General features: G+C 43.3%; 1 protein-coding gene across 1 annotated transcript in view; it reads right to left on the reverse strand.

The window, feature by feature from the left end:
* Positions 1–662: 662 nt before the first annotated feature.
* Pex16 (peroxin 16) overlaps positions 663–20,671 on the reverse strand; it is a 37,210-nt gene continuing 17,201 nt past the window's right edge. Inside the window, exons 5-8 of the mRNA XM_065424669.1 lie at positions 17,168–17,305; positions 12,908–12,980; positions 9,782–9,969; positions 663–2,474 (exon numbers count right to left, since the gene is read on the reverse strand). Of these exons, the coding sequence (XP_065280741.1) occupies positions 2,413–2,474; positions 9,782–9,969; positions 12,908–12,980; positions 17,168–17,305 (461 nt within the window). The 3' untranslated portion in view covers positions 663–2,412. The remainder of the gene's footprint in view (positions 2,475–9,781; positions 9,970–12,907; positions 12,981–17,167; positions 17,306–20,671) is intronic.

Genomic DNA, 20,671 nt, shown 5'->3' on the forward strand with positions numbered 1-20,671 from the left:
GGTGGCAGAGGAGGCTGCCTTAGCACTGGCAATAGCCTCCACGGAGGCTAACACCGTAGTCAGCGACTCCAAGACAGCCGTCAAGAACTATGCCAAAGGAGGAGTCTCGCCAGAATTTTAACCAACTTTCGTGAAGATCGAAACGTTCACATTATATGGGCACTCGCACACTCCTCCCTTCCCGGGAATGAAATAGCGCACACCCTGGCTCGAGAACTGACGGGCCAAGCAGGTGAGATGCAAGTACTGGGAACAGAGAGAGACTGGTTGACCAGCTTTAACGAGATCGCCAAAAACTATAAGTTAGGAAGGGCCCATTTCCCTCTGGCACACTCCTCGGTAAGTAGATGGCAAGCGACGGCATGGCCCCTCTTACAAACAGATACATATCCGAATCCGGTGGCCTACCACTGATACTACCCGGACGTTTACAAAGATAGATATAGATTCTGTCAAAAAAGGGCGGATCCTACAACATATGGTTTGGGCTTGTCCTCGGACACCCACAGAGAATAAGATACACAAGACCAGAGAGCAGTGGGAGACCCCATTGCTCATCTGTGCACCAGAAGACCAACTTAAGGCAATCCAGCAGGCCAAAGATGCCGCCAGGGCCCAAGGGCTCGAGGCCGTCATCTAGGTAGAGAGGCCTTGGTCTCAAATCTGCTGTAATAAAATAAAGTTTATTCCTTCTCCTCCTCCACCACTACAATGTGCCTAATAATTCGATTCGGGTTTTGGCATGCACAGCCCCATAATTCAATTAAAGTTTGACAAGTCTGCCACAATGTGATGCTGTGTGAGGCAATGACAATGCTAACGTTCTCGGAGGTTATGAACAATGGCACACAACAGTGCCCCAAGCAAACATGTCTCTTTGCGTGTTCAGTGTACTACACAGACAAACAGCAGTGGTGCTTGCAAGGTAACATTTAAGGTCAACTCACCACTCTAATAATACTACATTAAATGCTGAAAAAATTAAACATTCACTGTCAGCACAACCGCCAATTATCCTCAATGAAAGCAAACAGCACAGAAAGCTTCGCTTACATAGATTCCCACAGTACGTGGGATCCGGATGATTTTTCAGTGACTTCAGATCGTACGTTTTTGTGGTTAGTATATTTTCTCTAGCGTTGCTTCTTAAGTGTAGGAACAAGGTTATACTGTGCATAAGTTTTTGCAATGAGGCATTCACTGCATTGCAAACTATAGCATCCTTAAATTTTTTTTATTTGTCAGTTCATTTATTCAGCCAGAAGTGGCAAAAATATGGTAATAGTAGTTTCGCAAAGTGGTGCCAAAACAAATAGCCACATCTTTCAATACACACAAGGAGATTCACGTTGAGCTCGTGATAAAGCAGCAACACTTTGTGCCCTATTTCCCAAGCAGAACCTTGGCATGAAAAAAGTAAGAACGACATAAACCACATACGCTCCTAAAGAATGGTGCTTTCAAGCAAGCCGTCTATTAGGGAGACAAAGTGTGATTCTTCCCACAACATGGGGCTATGCGAATGTATAATGCATGTTGATACAACTGCTGCACACTTCTTACACACCAATGACCTGACCAGGGTCCCAACACAAATCCTGAGCTTGCTCGTGTAGGACATAAAATGCAGGTCTCTGATAGATCACTCTGACTTGCTCACTGTTTCAGCTTGGCTGACAAAACTGGTGGCTTATGCAAATAATTTAATATAAGCAGTTGCTCATGTTAGGCCTGGCAAAAGAGGGCCTGCCAAAGAAAATGCTGATTGTTAAAATAGAAATCCACGCACGTGGCAGCAAAGAAAACAAAGCAGAAAAGATTAAGCTCTCACAGACTTCAGTAAGCAGGACATCACTCTTACCGTGGTATAATGCACAACCGTGCATACTTAAAGGTAAGTGCCATGTTGGTTTTGACGCATTGCCTGTTTTCAATCTGCCCGAAAGATACTGAACGAATTAGAGTAAAATTAGCAGCAATAACCGTTGTTGTTGTACATCATATGTTATTATGACATGACGCCTGGCATAATTATCTGCCGTGACAGCCACATGCTGCATATATAATGTATGGTGCAGCTAATGAATCATTCTATTAAATTCTCATCCAATCATTGCTACCTTCATGCCTGACAAAGGTGCAGAAATCTGTACCTTTGTCAAGAGCAGCCATGATAACAGCCACAGCATAGCTAACAACTGCTGAGTCACTCTTGAGTACAAACGAAACACCGTTGATGATGCTTGTCTGTTCACAATGGCATCAAGCTGTTCAAGAGGGATGTGGCTTCGCGACGGGCGCGCTAACAGCGAGGCTGCCGTAGTTTTGTTCACAGAGCATGACACGGTTGTGCGACCGACTGTCTTCAAGTGCTGTTCAAGTGTCCCAGACAGGTGCCCACAGGTTGTGTCCCTAGGAGGCCCAGTTGTGGCAGTATGTGCTCTGCCACTCGGGAATGTAGTCGGCCAGCGGCCCTGCAAATGGCACAAAACGCAGCAGACGGCTGTTCCGTACATGTGCACACACACACACGTACACGGCACGAGGCAGACAAACCTGGCAATACGCTAGAACACTCAACACGACAAGTGTTACCAATAAAGACCATCCATCAGGAAGTCCTGGATCCAGTGCACTAGCAACAAAACTTTAAAAGGGAACTTTGGACCTCGATTTCTTGACTAACAAGCAATTGTTTCTGGCCAAGGCCAATGGAGAAAAAACAAAAGTCTTAAAGAAGTAGCTCATTAGTTGAGACTGAATTATACCATCTCCGTAATGTTCTGTTAATGCATTCCAGCTCTGAATTTTTATTTACCAGAGAAGTACAGAAGCATCCTTACTGGTGGTGTAAAACTAAAGTATTTTATGTCGGTCATATCGACAAACATCATTTGGGGTATGCGATTTTAATTGTGACTTTTAATTTTAATTGTGACTTGAACAGCCCTGGTGATTTCATTCGTACTGAATTTGAACATATCACATTCAAATTTTTTCGGCACTAGTTCCTGGCCAGATTTGTAGGTTAAATGACCCCTCACCAGGCCACACAGCAAACTTCGGTTATACACTGGAAGTTGTTACATGTCCTCTGGGGAGCGTTCTGCCGTAAAGATTTTTCTAATTGGCTCATTAATAGCCGAGATATAAATATTTCAGTGCTGCAAACCTATGATTACAGGAGGCGAGCTCCACTGCCAAGCGAGACACTCTCTCCACTTGCCCGTCTAGCCTCCGCAAGCGAAATTCCTTCCTTGTGTTCTCCCGTACCAGACCTTGAGGATTGTGTGATGCATAAGTCATGGGCCCCGCTTTCATTTTTTTTCTCCTCACTTTCTTGCGTCGTGGCACACTTCCGCTTACGGCGTTGCGCGCGAGTGGTTGCAATTGTCTCGTTTCACGCTGCACGGGATTTTCTATGCTGTGCACGAGGAGAACTGACTAGCGTTATAAGTCTGTGCGACACGAATACTGAGGCAGACACAAGCGGATCAGAGAGCATGATCCCGCACTAGAATATGGTAGAAAATGACATAGTTTCGATGTCTGCGCACACGACTGCATGACGTGGGAACAAGCAGACGAAACGGAAGTACATCTCCCTTGCTGCGGTGCGGAGTAAAACAAATTTCTCTAAGCTTTGATTAGTTTATTCCAGCAACATATTACACACATAACAAATGTTGCCTTGAATAATTCTCGAAGTCACATGCCACTACGAGCGACGTCACAGCGTGAAAGCGTGTCTGTAGGCGCACTAGCATGAGTACGTCATCCTTCAGCTAAGAGTGCAGTGGCTGTGAGGAGAAGGGAAAACAGCGTTTGGTTTGAAATTTCAGATTTTTCTGCGGCGCATGGCGACGTAATACTTTGCAGACAAGATCGTTATCGTGCATTGTATACTCTGTGCTTGTCAGCTCAAAATGGCCTGACCTGGTGAGGGGCCCTTTAACAATGGTTATTAGAAAACAGAAAAGCAAGACTGCTTAAATGTCCACTGTTAATCCAACTCAGCTGAAAGCGCTTAACCATTCCTGCAGGCACTTCTTCAAAGCAGTGTGTTAATGGGAGGCATTGCTGCTGCACAGAGCATGTCTGCATCGTCTGCTTCACCACCACCAGCATCGCCAAAAATGCACCTTGTTTTCTTAGACATGGGGAAATATTTGGCACTCAACTGCAATGGGTGAAACCATTTTTTTATATTTAAGTCTACAAGATAACTTCCCTTTTCAAACATCCCTACTTATAACACATTTATCTCCCACCTTAATTACAGTGAACTCTCACTTGAGTGAACCTCAAGGGACCCAAGGAAATTGTTCACTTACCTAAAAGTTCACTAAACTGAATATTCACTACTATATAGAACAGAATAGGGCAACAGTACACATCGAGTCAAAGGTGTGAAATGCAATGTATTGAGTTATGTACATCAATGCGAAGTGCATAACAATTACATCGAAAGAAAAAGAAAGAAATAAAGAAAATCTGCAATTTTCATTTGCACTGGTGCTCTTAAAACATGAAGAGTAACAAAGCTGTCCAGAGATGCTATCTTTTTGTTCACTTCCTCTGGCACAGCTTATTGCCCAGACACAGCCTCGCAACTTTCCAAGGCGTCCTACAGTCTCGGCTAGAGTAAAGAATTTGAGTCTGCCTCTGCCATTGCATCTTCCTCATCGCACTCTTCTTCTTCGGGATGAACATTGGAAACAATATCCAGATATGATAGTCCAGCACCGGTAGCGAGCTCACTGTCGCACTGTACATAGCCTTCAAACGAAGACTTGCTTTGAAGTGTTGCCAGGGTCCACTGATCAGGTTCGTTCAACTAAAATATTCACTATTCAGAAATTCGTTTAACTGAAAGATTTTCGCATAGAATGCGTAGAAAAACCACCGGGGATTTTCTAAAAGTTCGTTATTCGGAAATATTCGTTAAACTGACATTCGTACAACTGAGAGTTCACTGTACACCCACATTTCTTGAATCTGTGCAGGAACTTTTGTAGTTGTGAAGTACACAGTGTGGGAGAGTTGTGCATGACGTATTAAGCGTAGGTGAGTATATATGTGCACTATGCACACTACATACTATGCGCACTACAAGGGTATTACCACCACTGGAAAAATGGCATATGACTACTATTGATGCATGCACTACTCAAAGGGACACTAAAAGCAACTATTAAGTCAAGATAAAGTGATAGACTAGTGCTCGAGAACGTCCAAGGCATCCAATATTATCACAAACAGAGCTTTGGTAATAGAGAAATTGAGGTAAGTACAGGACATGATTAGAGACAGCTCGGTGCATCCTAGAACCGGTGGTCATTACGAACCCCAATAGATCTACTTTATAATACCAAAGAAAATTCAGAATATACATTTCAAAGATAAATAACCCCGGAACAGTGTCTGGAAAAATAACTGCTCAGTACACCGCTGTTCTTCCGATACAAAAATGAAACTAAGACCAGTTCATTGCTCATGCCATGCGGTGAAGCAGTCCGTAGATTTTGTGAAGCATAGGCGCACTCCACAATTTTTTCACAAAACGTATGGTTTTTGTTAAACTTTGTGATTCTCGTAACACATTTTGAAGTCCGTCCTTTTTGGCATCTTCTGAGGATGGTCCGATGAGAAGTCCAAGGAACGTACCTAACCATTTCGTCTAGAGTCGTGCACATCTTCCAGGACCGATCACTCAGCGTAGCTGGGCAACTAGAGGATTATGCATCCAAGCATATCTGTTTGCATTTTTGCACATTGTCTTTATCACCTCTGGAGAGAAGAACAGTAGAAAGAAATCCCATGCCACTGTAAACTGTTTTGTGCTGATCCGTAGTGCTGGGCCGAGATGTGCTACGGGTGGCCTTTCTGGCGTGAATGGAAGTTTCTTTACTGCCGATGGCAGCACATAACCAAGCGAAGTAGAGTAAGTAATCAGTAGAGTTCTCAGGTCTTGGAAAAAGACTGGCAGATAAGTGCGCACAAGGAAGGAGACCGCTCAAGGCCATAAAGGAAACTCGTCGGTGAACAGCTGCAGATTTCTCATGCCTACTCAAAACATTGTTGCTTTCAGAGCTTGAATCTGCTTTACTGCCATCTTCGGAATCATAACTCGAGTCTTCATCACTAAATTCAAGTGCGGGTGCAGCATAGTTTCGAGCAGGATGCTTTTTTCACGACGCAGCCCCACGGGATGACACAATAGGAGCAACTTTCGATAACGCTTGCAGTGACACTGGCAGTGCCCCTTGCCGGGATTTTACGAGAGAAGCGTTACTGAAACTCTTGGAAACTGGTTGCAAAAGTCGGTTCCACATGTTGGACATGCAGCAGACCTTCAGAAATACATTTTAGTGGAATAAAATGACTTGGACACCAAACCAAAACTCAGTAGTTAACAGGTGGCATCATTTTCGGTTAATTATCACCGCTCAGCACTGTTGGACGGCAAAGCCGGCGATATAATTTAATTCGTGATGCGCTGGGAGTCATTTGATTACAAAATTTTGTTGCTGGTGTGGCGCAATTGTAAACAGCATGCTTTTTTCTCGAGCACAGCAGAAGGTGACAGCCGCACCTCTTTTTGTTACATCATACACACATTAGTTTGCAAAAAGATCTGTAAAAAATCATGACATCACCGGAGTGCGAAAATTTAAACTGATTCTAAAGGTGCAGTGCTTGTACTAACTACTGGATGGCCTTATATAAATAAGAAATGGTTCCAATACATTGAAATTGGCGACCTAAAGCATCGTTCACCGGTGATTGATTGAATAAGTGTGGCAACAAAAGAGTTAACCAAGAGCAGCTGCAGCGGTGAATCCAACGCTCTGTCTTGACTACGTTTCTCCATGTCCATGCGTGTGCGTTTTGCAAAGGAAAACATAGTGCCATCTGGCGGTCTCCGTTTTACTCACCGACAGTAAGGGTGGCATATGCAATGTGGTGGCAAGAGTGGTGGCATATGCAATGTCACCACTCCTCACTTCAGGGTGGGCGACTTGAATTGCGCTAAAGGTTTGCGTACCCCTCAGACACAATTTTCTTGTAAACTAAATCTTTTCTTGGCACAAAACAAGCTTTGCAAGGTTTCTGGAATGGTATTTTAACCGCCCATGCCATCTTTGTGCCCCTTTAATGCATTCTACCCCCATGAGCATAAACGTACCCTTTATTTTAAATTTATTCCTTCACTCCTTTATTATTTCATATCATACGGGCTCCTCGGGCCCCTTTCTTGTTGTTTATTATTTCAGTAATTCATTCTGAAGAACGGAAGAGCCTTCATGAAGCTTTTGTCCTTGAGCATATGCGACTAAACTTGAGGGAAGATGTAGGTTGGAAAACCACATTTTCCCTTTTAAAGATTATTTTTTAGACTTTGGTTTGAAAATTATGCTTCAACATTCTATTTCCATGTGTACAGCAACACCAAGGCATTTTTTCCAACCAGGAGACCACAAAGAGTGATCTTAATCTAGGCATGATAGCTGTAGATGCACGAAAGATGCATGATAGCATCTTTCTGTTCATGCTCTATCGATGAGGCTCACAAGTTTTGCCCAGGTGGTGAGCTTTCCTGGTGAGTAAGCACTAGGCCTGGCAGAGTTGGCACCAGCACATTCTCCACTTTTCCCCAGTTCTCAGTCTATGCTTCATGCATATGAGAGGCTCACAAGTAAGAAGATGCTGCTTTGCTGTATTCAGGGCAAGTCCCAAAATGCGGCCGAGTCTCTCAACAACAATATGTATTTGGTTTCTGCATCACAAGACATGATTTGCATCACATACTGTTGTCGAGATGGCCACTTCTACAGCTATACTGTGGTACAACTGAAGCCACAAAGCCTTTAAGGAGATTCTACAGGAGTTGGGCTTCCTGCTAACTCTGGAGTTGATTGCTCGGAGCAACCAGAGAAACCAGAGAAGAATCAAAAGTATGTCGGGAAAGCATACAGTTGAAGCTAAATCTCATCATTACAGTGACTGGAGGAGGAAGATCATAATGGTTCTAGGGTATGATCCACGTAACAGCCGAATATTGAAGTTTGATGTACTTCTTTTAGAAAGATTGGTCGGCATTCTGGTCAAATTTTATGCAAACTGATCATCTGCAATAGTGTAATAAGGATGTTTAAAGCTTTCAACTCCATTCTTCTTTTTACCTTCATGCTGTTATGCTGATCTCATGCCGTTTTTATTCCTTGTGCATCAACATCCTTGAACTTGATGTGGCTCAATCTTGGTCAAATTTCGTATGCACATGCACAAGAATGTGTAGAATGCAAGTACTAGTTAGGCTTTATTGATTTGCAGCAATCTTGGTCAGGTGCATATTAGGAAACCAAACACCAATGTTTTTGACAAGTACAGTTGAGATTAAATATTTTTTATTTAAATAATAAAGCTAAAATAACAAGATTTGTTAACTTATTAGTAATTATTTGTTTATTATAAGGAGCAACAGAGGCAATCTTACAACACTCTCCAAGGCCTGGTATGGAGCTCAAACCTTGCACATGAGACCCTACCTTTCCGAATTCCAGGAGGCACATAAATAACCAGATATATTTAGAAACTAAAACAATAACTGAAAATAGGAGAATTAACCGTATGTGGTGCACAAATTTTATTTAATTAGCATTATCATTCAAAAATATGGATCTCTGAGGCGCATCTCCGCTTAAGAAAATGTTGACATCATATTAAGCTTAATCTTCGTAACCAATAGTCACATTGTGACTAGGGCATTTTATTACAATATATTGAAACAGACACAAACACAACACAGACAAGAACAAGAACTGTTTCTGCCTGTTAAAGTTGTTTGTTCTAACATCAAGCTATAATGTAAGACAAACTAGGCCAACTTAAACGTAAAATGTTCTTTTTTAATGTTATGTTTCTTTGTTCTCTTTAACTGACATGCTTGTATTGTCTTGCAGTTAGGGAGAATGGAATCTCGTTAGTATAGAGCCTTAGTCTGTTCCTCTCTTTTCATCCTTGCAGCAATGCTCCAGCAAGGGCTCTTAAGGGTAAAATAAATTATGATTATAATACGCTGGATTTGTAGCAGCCTTTCATATAACTCTAAGGCTTACGCATAAAGTGTTTAAAGAATAAAGCAACCTCATGTTTGACAGCCTGAAAACAAAATATATTGTTTTTGATAACATGCAATCTTTTCTTTTCACACAAAAATAAAATAACGTGAGATAAAGCTGCACGAAAAAACGCTCAGCCAGCAAACCACCACTAACCAGCATGGCCCCGCACAACAAAGGTGCTAACCGGATTGGTTAAACTAGAGAGAGAGAAAGGAAGAGGGAAAGGTAAGGAGAGGATAAGCTAGAACTTTGGCTCACGCCTATCTTGTGCACAGATCCCAAACGACATTTACTACGCTTAGATGAAAAGAAAGTTCAAGAAATTCTTCTAATTAAATTGTTATTACGCATTCTAACGAAATGTTTATGTTAAAGAGTTTAAAGAGGTTACAAAGACTGCTGTGAACCTCGTAGCCTGCTGCCCCAAGATGAGCATTTCTATGTTTCAGGACATGGGTGCCGCGAAAGGAACAGCGTGATGGCATACCACAGAGGCACATACGGCAAAGTGGCTGTAACCCAAGTGATATCTGAAATAGAACAGCGCGGTTTTCACGGGGACAAGCACGGAGTCCCCATGAGAGCTGCGATGTTCTGTTTCAAATATGGCTTACCAACTCGCCCAAACGTCCATTTTAACCCAAGTGACTCACTGGTGATCCAGCCGAGCAGGGGCACCGAGTCGCCAAGCGCTCGGAGGGCGAGAGAAATGCGACGCTGGGAGATGCGCTCGTAGAAGGGAGACCGTACCAGGTACAGCGTCAGCTGCAGCAGACGACGACTCAACTCGAGCCGCTCCCGCGGCTGCAGGGAAGCACGTGTCCGCGACAGAACCTGCAAACTGAGAAGAAACAGTCGATGTAATTCATTAGTGACGGGTACCCTCTATAAAAGCCCACTGCACTGTCACTAAACCTACTGTATACACTGCCGTGTTTCATATGTAGCAGGCAATGCTGCAAAGGCTAGAGACTAGGCTTGTGCGAATGTCCAAATTTACGAGTATTTCATTGAATATTATGCTATTCAATATTCGCTTCGGATTGAATTTCGGCACTCAAAGTTTTAGAAGTACGTATTCGAAATGAACAAACATATGTATTTTTCAGCCACACTTCCCAATTAGGTCCCAAATTTTAGGGAAAAAAATTTGTGCATTCAAACTGAAAATAACTGCATAAAATGCCGGAGTCTTTGTAATAACAATCTCTATTCGCAGATACACAAATCGTTCCCGTAATATTGTTACCCAGCACAGCCAGAGACGAAGCTGAGGGCAGTACAGAAGATGACGACGCTCACTGATGTCACACAGACTGTCTTCCATCTTCTAAGCCAGTGAATGCATTGTAAACACCCGTAAATATATTTAAACCTCTCTCCTCCCTGTAACATTATGGTGGAAGTGTGGGCTATCTTTAGCCAGCTGCTCCAATCCCACCTATTTGGCAATGCTGATGGTGAAGGACTTAGCTCTAAAGGGTGTTTCACAGCAGCACTGCCGTGAGACCGCACCTCAAGGGGAAATTTGTGCTGCCGTGAAGCCACACCTTTAGCAGAAATTCGCATGTAACCCGCACTCTAATTTTACCCCGTCCAAATCGCTGGACATTTCAAATAAAATTTTCACTCACTCACTCTGCGCTAGCAGAACAGAATGGGTTAAGCTCGTGTGTAGACCGAAAGCATCAAAATGAGTTTGCGCAACACAGCATAAATTGCCGTTGCGCAACCGAGGTCGCACTTCACAACATCGTAACGGCATTTGAAGGGCACACGCAGAATGCTCCTGTGGCTTCAACCACCGTAAAATTTTAGGTAGACTGACGTGCAACAGCGAGCAAGAGACTGTAAACAAATTTTTGGTGCAGTTGGAGTCATAAGAAATGTTGAACTTACATTTTTGGAGAACATATCTGAATAATGGCACTTTGAATATAAACTATACTGACTCCAGGTATGAACTTGTTTGCTTTTTAACAAGAACCAACTTTCTTAAATGTGTCATCATTTGGCTTTTATGTCAAGGTTTTATGCAAATCTCACAGCTATATGAACTATCTGCATTGAAATTCTTCGACACTAATAGCTTCGACTTTGCTTCAAACCAAAATGCTGATATTCGGACAAGCCTATCAGAGACACTTTTCTCACTGCTGAGACCAAAAAACTGTGCGTCGCATATGAAAGAAAGATATCGGTATGCTTCTCACGATTTGTAGCTGTTTGGGATGATTGGCGAGTGCATAATGTCGCGTAGTATGTATATGCAAAAGTGAGTGAATGTGTGTATGCCAGTTTCCATTAGGCCATAGATGTAGGAATGAAACGAGCCACTGAACTTTACCACTGCACTTTCCAGCGCCATGCATTTCTCCTCACCATTCTTCCTTCAACAAATATCTAACGTTTCCTTGTGAGAGTACTGCAATGACATCTCACTGTCTGCATTTGCATGAACGGCTGTTAACATTTCAGCACAGCTTGTGAATGATGCAGTCCATAAGCATAAACAATTTATGACATTAAAGTTGTGACCTTTGCGGTGAATAAAAATTGGACGAGATTACATGTCACAGAGAATATCAATAAAGGCGTTTGTATGCATAGGATTTATTTTTATAGCATTTCATTAACGGCTTCACAAAACTTTCGCTTCACATAAATTCCATCATCTGCACTAGATCTGCATAGTTTTTAAAGTGATTTGAGCTGCACAATAAAGTTGAAGTGTATGACAGCCATGTCACTTGCATGGTAGCGAAGTCAGAGCTGCAATGAAACAATTGATTTCTGGCTTCCTGAATGGAAAAGTGCTACTGTTGTTGCAAGCACATAATAATTGTGGTGATGTAAAAAATTGGGCTTTTCTCTACTATCACCATAACCTTTGTTTATAACCACACAGCATGCCTTCATGAGTAGGGCTTGCATGCTTTACCCTTCTTCCCTTGTTGCTATAGCTTTTGTTATAAGCAGAATGCTTTTTTGAAGTAAAGCTCAGTTATGGATAGCACTGTGGGCTCCAGTCACATATCCAAAGAGGTTCCAACTTTCAAGTATGGCCAAATATGGATGGATTGATCTCCCAACACAACACAGGGCTCAATAAAAAACACCATACTGGCCATGCTTCGAATGATTTTCAATGACTTGGAGTTCATTAATCATATTTTGTAGCAGAGTCTTCAGAAAAAAATTCAAGAGTTTTCAAGGGCTTTCACCGCTCTGACAAGGCATTTTTGACCATCACTACACCATGACGGCTGACAGCTTGAAAAGAGAACAATGTCTTAAACAACGAGCAAACATTTGTTTTCATTGCACATGGAATTAAAACGGTGCCCGCTAAGCCTTTTGGCATAAACGAAAACCACTCGGGACCAACAAGATGGCTGTTTACAACTAAGATGCTAATTAGACTGGATTAACTCTTGGCTTGCATAAACCTTGTGCCCAGATACACAAACAAAATACACTAAGCTCAGATGAAACAAAAAATGAAGGACTTTAAGCACCTGAGGGATTTCAAGGCCTTGAAAACAGCAGTTTCATAATCAAGGATCTCCAAGCATTTTAAAGACCACTATGTACCCTGAAATTATATGCGTACCCAAAGCTTGGAACACAAATGCTATTGTTTTCCACACCCCCTCCCCCGTTGAAATGCAGCAGCCGTGGCTGAGAGTCAAATCTGTGACCTCATGCTTGCAATTCTAGCTTTCAGTGTGCCAGAGAAGGTCCCCCTACAATTTGAGGCGCGAGCAGCTGCAGCTTACCTGGCCACGTCCAGACCAGCTGCCATCAGCCAAGGTGTCCAAGAGGAACGGCCGCACAGGCCAACGGCCGATACTGGAATCGCACGTCAGTCAAGGCTTCAGCTGATTTCACCGCCTCTCACTTCTACTGGTGATCGCCTTCTCTTCACTTAAGTGAGAGAGTGTGTCATTAATGCACAAGCACCAAACTGCACTGAGCACATGCAATCACTCGGGCATTTTCATGTCAGTAATCAGGCACTAAAAGAAAGCTGCACAACGTAACCAGCAGCTGTGCATGTTACACAGTCTGTACAGATTAAGAAGAAAGCAGTAAAACATGTTGTGGGACTAGTTGATACATAGCTTTCAACAGATGAAGCGCCAATAGTGACGGCACACAGGAAGAAATACGAATCTGAAAACCTGAAAAAAATTGTGCTGTCATAAGGCACAAGCAAGCTTTGACGACCAGATGTTGAAGTTGAGGAAGGCTGGCTTTCCTTGCTTGGTTTTAAGCGCAGTTTTGGAGGCGTTATTGAAAAATGTAAAAAAAGAAAGAAAAAGAAGTGAAGAAGGTCAAACAGTCGAAAATAAAGCTACACCAGTGGTGATACCATATTCCCATAAAGTGGCGCATAATTTTAAACACATCGCTGTGAAATACAGAATTCCTGTGGTTTTTTCTGCACCCCGGAAACTTGCTACTTTGTGCCGCCTGATTGGTTCAGATGACTCTAAGAAAGTAGGGTGTTCTATTAAACATACGAACCCTTTTGTTAAGTGTGAAGAAGGGGTCGTATACCGCATACCGCTGAAGTGTGGGAAAGAGTATATCGGCCAAACTGGCCGATGTATTAATGAACGCCTGCGGGAACATAAGCTTTAATGAAAAATGAATATGGTTCAAACTTGCCGCTTAATTGCAAGGCCTGCGGGAATGAGAATAAACAAGTATGTGAAGCAAGGCTTCATGATACAACAATCACGTTTAAAAGTAAAGATTCTGTGGCACGTGAAACGTTGGAGGCCAACCAGATCAAGAAAAGAGGGGACACCTGTGTCAGCACCCCACCTCTGAATATTTACACAAATGAAAGCATGTTTTTAGATAAGCTTTAGATTTAGATTAAATGTGATTCTCTTCATATATATCTTCAGTGTTCTCGCACGTGCGCATTTACATAGTCAGTGTTCTTTTTTTTCGTTCCCCTCTCCTCATGGCTATATAATCAGCCACCTTTGACTTCAATAAACAGTTGCAAGTAAAAAAAAAAGCACCTTGTCCCGTCTGTATTCCTTCCTGTGTGCCGTCACTATTGGTGCTTCATCTATTGAAAGAAAAAAGCATAGAGTTCCATTTACTGCGGCACTGTCGGAGTGAAGATGGTGGTACAGAACACCTCGCAGTCACCACCAGAATCAATTATTGTCGGCGGTAGGTATCTACTCGAGCAGACCATGACGACTTCTGTTCCTTCGACCAACAACGGCCATTGGCCACAATAGCAACCCTTCACTGTTTGCCTGTCCAAGAATTCACATCTTTCAGTCTACACCAGACGTAATTATTGTCGGTGGCGGCTGCCCTTTTGTACAGACCATGACGGCTTCCCTTCTTTACCCACATGTGGCAACAAAAACAATCTTCATCTATGCAAATGCAACAACTTAATAAGTAGCATGATTACTGGACAGTGTCAAGAAGCTATCTTACAAGCAGCCACGTTTGGCTGTCCCTGTGTTCAAACATAACAGGGTTCTGAGAAAGGAGGAGACTGCCACGTGGTGACTCTGATTAACAATAGCTATAGGCTTAATTATTAGTGCTTCATTTTCACCAAATCAACATGAAAAGTACTAAACATACTCGAGAGGTTTCCTGACTAATCTGCAAGTGGTTGAGGGCGCCATGAAGACTAGATATTTAAAGTGACATGACAGAGAAACAACACGAAATCAGTTCACACAAATGATGTGCTATTTCAAAACTCTACTTTCAATAATTTAATCGTAAAAGATTGATTACTAGAGAAGAAAATGAAGGCCAAAATTATGCGCAGAAATTCAAAAACGCAAGGCACTAGTATGCGAATGATAATTTTAGACGATGAATCGAATACGAATGAAATAGTGCCGGAAGCTAATCAAATACACTTGAACAGCGAACAGCAGTTTTCACCTTTATATTAACAATGTTAGCGAGTGTGTCATTACCTTGCACATTATAAAATGCTGGTTATTAGAAGCACAAATGGAGCATTAGGAGCAAATGAGTAGTTTATCTTTGTACACGGCTTATGGGTCAGCACATATGGTAGCGGTGTAGTGAGAAAAGTGATGCTCTGAGCAATGTAGCATGCTCCACTATGATACGAAACTACTTGTGTTTTGTGTCTGCTAAGTTCGCAGGGATGATTTTCATTACACTTTTGCTCCAATTATATGCTTCATCATGCAGAGTTGGTGATTTGAAGTACTTGAAAAACAATTTGAAACATTTCCATTTATGAATAGTGACTACAGCCTGCACTCTATACAACGGGCCAGTGTACAACAGACTCTCGGATATAATGGACCATATTTCAGCCTTAGTTTGTTCTGCCCATTTTATTAATGCAACAAAGTTCACTTTTAACAGACCGCGCTACAACGGACTATTGGCTACAGCAGACGAAATTAGCGTCAATCTTTTTTTTTCAAAATCCAGCATCTAAAACTATATTAAACGTACGTTTGCCGTGTCGACACGGGTTGACAGCTGACTGGCAAGGGTCAGCCTACGATTGCAGCTCAATATCGCCTGTGTGAAAAAGGAAGGCGGGGTGGAAACATGCCGCCTTCGAGGCGCGCACGTGAGAGAGAGAGAGGTTTTACTCTGGTGGCTGCTGCTTGAGGCGCGGCAGCCGTATCTTGAAAGCGATCTGTGATGTGGACAAAGTGCGCGCTCACCATATATTTAAAAGCCATCTGTGGTGTGTACAAAGAGCGCGCCCGTGCAGATGCCGTATCTTGAAAGCCATCTGCGATATGGACAAAGTGCACGCCTGCGCAGACGCCGTATATTGAACGCCATCTGTGGTGTGTGCAAAGAGCGCACCCGTGCAGATGCCGTATTTTGAAAGCCATCTGCAATGTGGAGAAAGTGCACAAGTGCGCAGACGCCGTATCTTGAAAGCCATCTGCGGTGTGTACAAAGAGCGCACCCGTGCAGATGCCGTATTTTGAAAGCCATCTGCGATATGGACAAAGTGCACGCCTGTGCAGATGCTGTATATTGAACGCCATCTGTGGTGTGTGCAAAGAGCGCGCCCGTACAGATGCCGTATTTTGAAAGTCATCTGCGATGTGGACAAAGTGCGCACCTGTGCAGACACCATATTTCGAAAGCTATCTACGATATGAACAAAGTGCACGCTTGCGCCGACAGCGTATTTTGAAAGTCATCTGTGATGTGGACAAAGTGCGCGCCAGCTGTATTTTCAAAGCCATCTGCAATGTGTACAGAGTGCACCCCCGCGCAGGCCTCGTTTTCAAAGCGATCTGCAATGCAGACAAAGTGCGCCCAGTGCTGGTAGCTTTGAATGTGCTGTGCTTTCGCCGTTTAGTTGGCGCTGAAGCGAGAGACAGCACAAAGGTTAATTTGCTCGCTGCTGCAGCTGTGCTTATCTTGCTTAATTTGCTATCGCAGTTTGTGCAGTTGACCACTTCATGCATGCAGTGGTTGACTGCACAAAGCAGATTGCACCATGTGACACAGCTTTTATAGTTAGCTAGAATATCAGCCACCTTACATTTTACCGTGTTTTAACATTTCCCATTCCATTGCTCTTGGAGTGGTGCATCACCTCTTCATTATCCTCCAAGTTTTGGTCCCACAGTTCAATACTGGTAAAATGCAGTATAGGTACAGTGTGGTCCAGGTAGTACGGACCGGAGTAGACACACACAGCCTTCTTGACCGTCTTGTCTGATTCGTGCTGTCATGAATGACCAGCAAGCCCCAACTTTCCACACTTTAGTAAAATGCACTGATTGCACACTTTTCCAAGATATCAGCAAGTTGTCAATCATGGCTTGGAAGTGCATGCCCTATGCATTTCAGCTCATTTTTTATTTGCCTGGAGACTTTGTTCTCATTAATGAAATCCCCTGTGAGTACACGGTCTGGATAAACATACTCCTGCATGGCTTCAACGGGCTTACTACCAAGTCATGTACTGAACATTGCTTTAGCTTTGCACATTACTCAACAGCTACATACTTTTCGTGAAAGGATACGGTGTGCAAGCGGCCTCACGACATGGGCAACCTCTGCAGCTAACTCGAACCCTTGCAGAGGCTTTGGGCTGGCTGTGGCCGCGCCTGCACCCAGGGGTGCTGCAGGAGGGCGCCACTGTCTTCTCGACATAGGTGGTGCTGCATAACACAAGTGGGGAAAAATGACAGGGATTTAGTTGTGGGTGAGCCATAACAAAAAAATTTGCTCAATGAAACAAGAAACAGTACAAAACAAATGATTCCTTCCACTTCATAATGATTGCCATTCACTCAGGGCTAATAATGTTCACTGTTAATAGTTAACGTACTGCAAGGCTTTTGTTATGCAGTAAATTGCATACTTGTTAAATCTATTTTTTTTATTTTCTGCTTAAGATAGTTTTCAACTGCATTTTTGTTACTAGTCCTATGCCAGCCTACAGTTGTATATGGATAAAGATGTGTTCACAAGAATGTTCTCACCTTACTTATGGAAACTTATAATAAATTTATTATCAATATCAAGCATTCTATTTGCGATTTGAAGCCCATTTACATAGCTATTGGCTTTAATTTAAAAGCTTATGGGATGCCTATTTTGCAACCGAACAAATACTGAATTCCCATTCAATTTGGACATGTAGCTGTGAGACATCACAGCACTGTGTCAGCTGCACATACTAATATAGTTGAACCCACTTATAACAATATTCAAGTGCCAAAAAAAAATCCCATTGTTATAACTGATAATTGTTACAACCGGGTTGCAGGAAAAAAGCAGAGTGGACAAACATCTAAACATTTTAATTCGATGGAAAGAAGTGCAGTTGAACCCATTTACAACATTGCCAGTTTTAACAATACTCGAATGTTACAATGAGCAGCTGCAACACCATCAACTTTTGTGTGTGTGTGTCCTATCATATAATGAACCGCTTGCTATAATGTTCCCATGCCACATTATTGGCTAAACAATTAAATGTGGCTACTGGGCGCCTCAGAATGAAAAAATAAAAATAAGAACAGTAATAAGAAAAAGATGTGTGAGTCATTGCTGCACACTTTCTACACACTTGCCATTGCGCCACGCACTCGTTGCAATGCCCTACACATGGCGAGCCTCGTGTGCCCACTTCCCATTTCCCTTCAGAGTCGCAGGCACAGGCGACTCGTGTGCCAGAGGGGTGGAAGGGAGGTGGGGGATAGGTGCATAAGGCTGGCAATGCATGGGGCGTTCCAATGAAGGTGTGCTGTGCGGGGTACGTGGCACAACGACGAGTGTGGCAAAGGTGTGCAGCATGCAGGTAGGCGGCTACTTCTTTTATTTCAGGGACTTTGCATTCTTTTTCATTTTGGCGCACACATCTAGTAGCCAGATTTATTTGCTAAAGTTGATAACGTGGCACAGAAACATTGTAGCCAGCGGCTTATTTTGCCATAGAACACATACAAAAGTTGACTGTGCATCAGCTGTTCATTGTTGTGTTTGATATATATTGTTAAAATTGGTATCATTACAAGTGGGTTCGACTGTAGTGATGACTGCAGTCAAAATCCATGCCGGAGACCCAGTAATTCAAACTTTTTTTAAAAATACTAAGCATTCTATGGTTCATCCCAGGCACATTGCTGTAGGTAGGACGGTAAATAGGTTCCCGTCTCCCATCATTTTGGGCATCTTAAAGAAATAGCCGCAGAACCCACTTCATGATGACTGTCGATGGTAATGCATTAACATGAATCAATATAGTGACACACTGTATTGCCACCGCCGAAACGAGTAATGTATGAGGTGTGTACTGTGGTGGGACTCCTCTTTTGTGACTGCCTAAGGTCACTCGGTGCCATTTCGCGTGGTCTCCGAAATGCGTGGCACGCCTGTGTGTGCGAATGCTGAGAAAGAAGTCACGCAGCAGGGCTCCTCTTGCACGCTTTGTGGATGTGCTGCGCCACCTAAGTGGCACTGCCGAGAAGTGTGCGTGCGGCCTCCGAGATGAGAAGCGTGGTGCGCCAGTGCCTGCGACAACTGAGAATTGTTCCCTTGCTTGCAGCACAGTCAGTGACACATACCCAGTCATGGTGCAGCTCGCTAAAGTGCTGGCTTGAAAGGCGTTCATTGAAAAGCAGCACATACACTGGGCATTTGTGGTGCAGCCTGTTAATGTGTCAGGTTGCTGTTCTTGAGGAACCCTTTAGACGTCGGTTCAATTCCGCTCAACATCAGAGAAATTTAAGGCATCCTTTTTGTCATTGTACAGCAGCATATTCCCAGTGGCATATACCTAGTTACCCAAGTTGGCGTTAAAGGCGTTCATTGAAGAATGGCATGCACCTACTGGTACATAACCAGTGACCCGAGTATGGCTCAAAGAGTTGGGCTCAAAAAGGAGCAGGGTGGTTTCTTCTGGTACATGCATAGTGAGGTAGGATGCATAGGATGCATGCATAGTGTGCTGATGGATAAAAGAAGCCATATTTTCTCACGTATAACCAAAACCTCCAATTACAACTCCCCAGAGAGAAATTTGGAGCCTTTTCAAGATGGTGCCAGTGATATTCTCAGTCATTTGGTGTTACTGGCACCATGTCAAGACAATGTGTCTGGCACACCAGATGATTGTCCCTAATGTAATATTTGAAACTATTCATCCAAGCATAACCTGTTCCAGACACAGAAGAAGCTGATGCTTCTCCTTTCCCCTTTGTAATGAATTCAGAACAATTTAACTTCGAAAACCAAGATTGAACTGCGGAAGAGCACAATTGTCACGCCCTTAGCTGGACACCCAAGAATGATGCAGTATTTACATTCCACCATCGTGTGAGCATGAAGTGCTCCGAGCGAGCATCCTGATCAAACTGAACTCGCTGAAATGCTGTTGGCTCAGCTGCAAGGCTGGTATTCTTCGGCAATCACTGTCAGAAATAGGCTACAACAAAGTTGCAGCGAGCAGCTGAGCGAGTGCACTTCAGCGCAGATGGACAGAAAGAAGGCAGGGAGGCGAGAGAGAGAGAGGGGCGGGAGTGTGCCCTGACGTGGCATTTGGGTCAGCTAGGCAAGTGATGCTGCTGACACTACCCCGTCACTTGTGCTCTGGTATTTTCGAGGTTGAAATTTCAAGATATCCAGAGTCCGGCACAAAAGTTTTTAGCTAAGAGGTGAAGACCACGTGGGCTGACGCCGTAGCTGGAAAAAAGTTTGACTTAACCAATATTTCAAGGTATCACAGTTCGAGTTAGGGAGGGCTTATTGTAGCTGCACACAAAAACGCTTAAATCTTTGTAAAGACAGTCTCCATTCATGGATGTGCTGACTCGTCCACATCGTGTGTTAGCCAGCGGCTCTGTACCCTTTTTCTTTGGCGATGCTGATAGTCTTCAGCTTTGGCTGCGCTACTGCTGTCAAGCACAGCTTATCGAGATCCGAGTTCTGATAAGCTGGTTCTGCATGCGCTATTCAGTAACGCCGCCAAAACGCAAAGTGGCGACCCGAAAAGACGAGGGGAATGGGCAACCATATAAGAG

This window comes from Dermacentor albipictus, chromosome 3 (assembly GCF_038994185.2).
Source record: "Dermacentor albipictus isolate Rhodes 1998 colony chromosome 3, USDA_Dalb.pri_finalv2, whole genome shotgun sequence".
In the NCBI taxonomy this organism is placed as follows: domain Eukaryota; kingdom Metazoa; phylum Arthropoda; class Arachnida; order Ixodida; family Ixodidae; genus Dermacentor; species Dermacentor albipictus.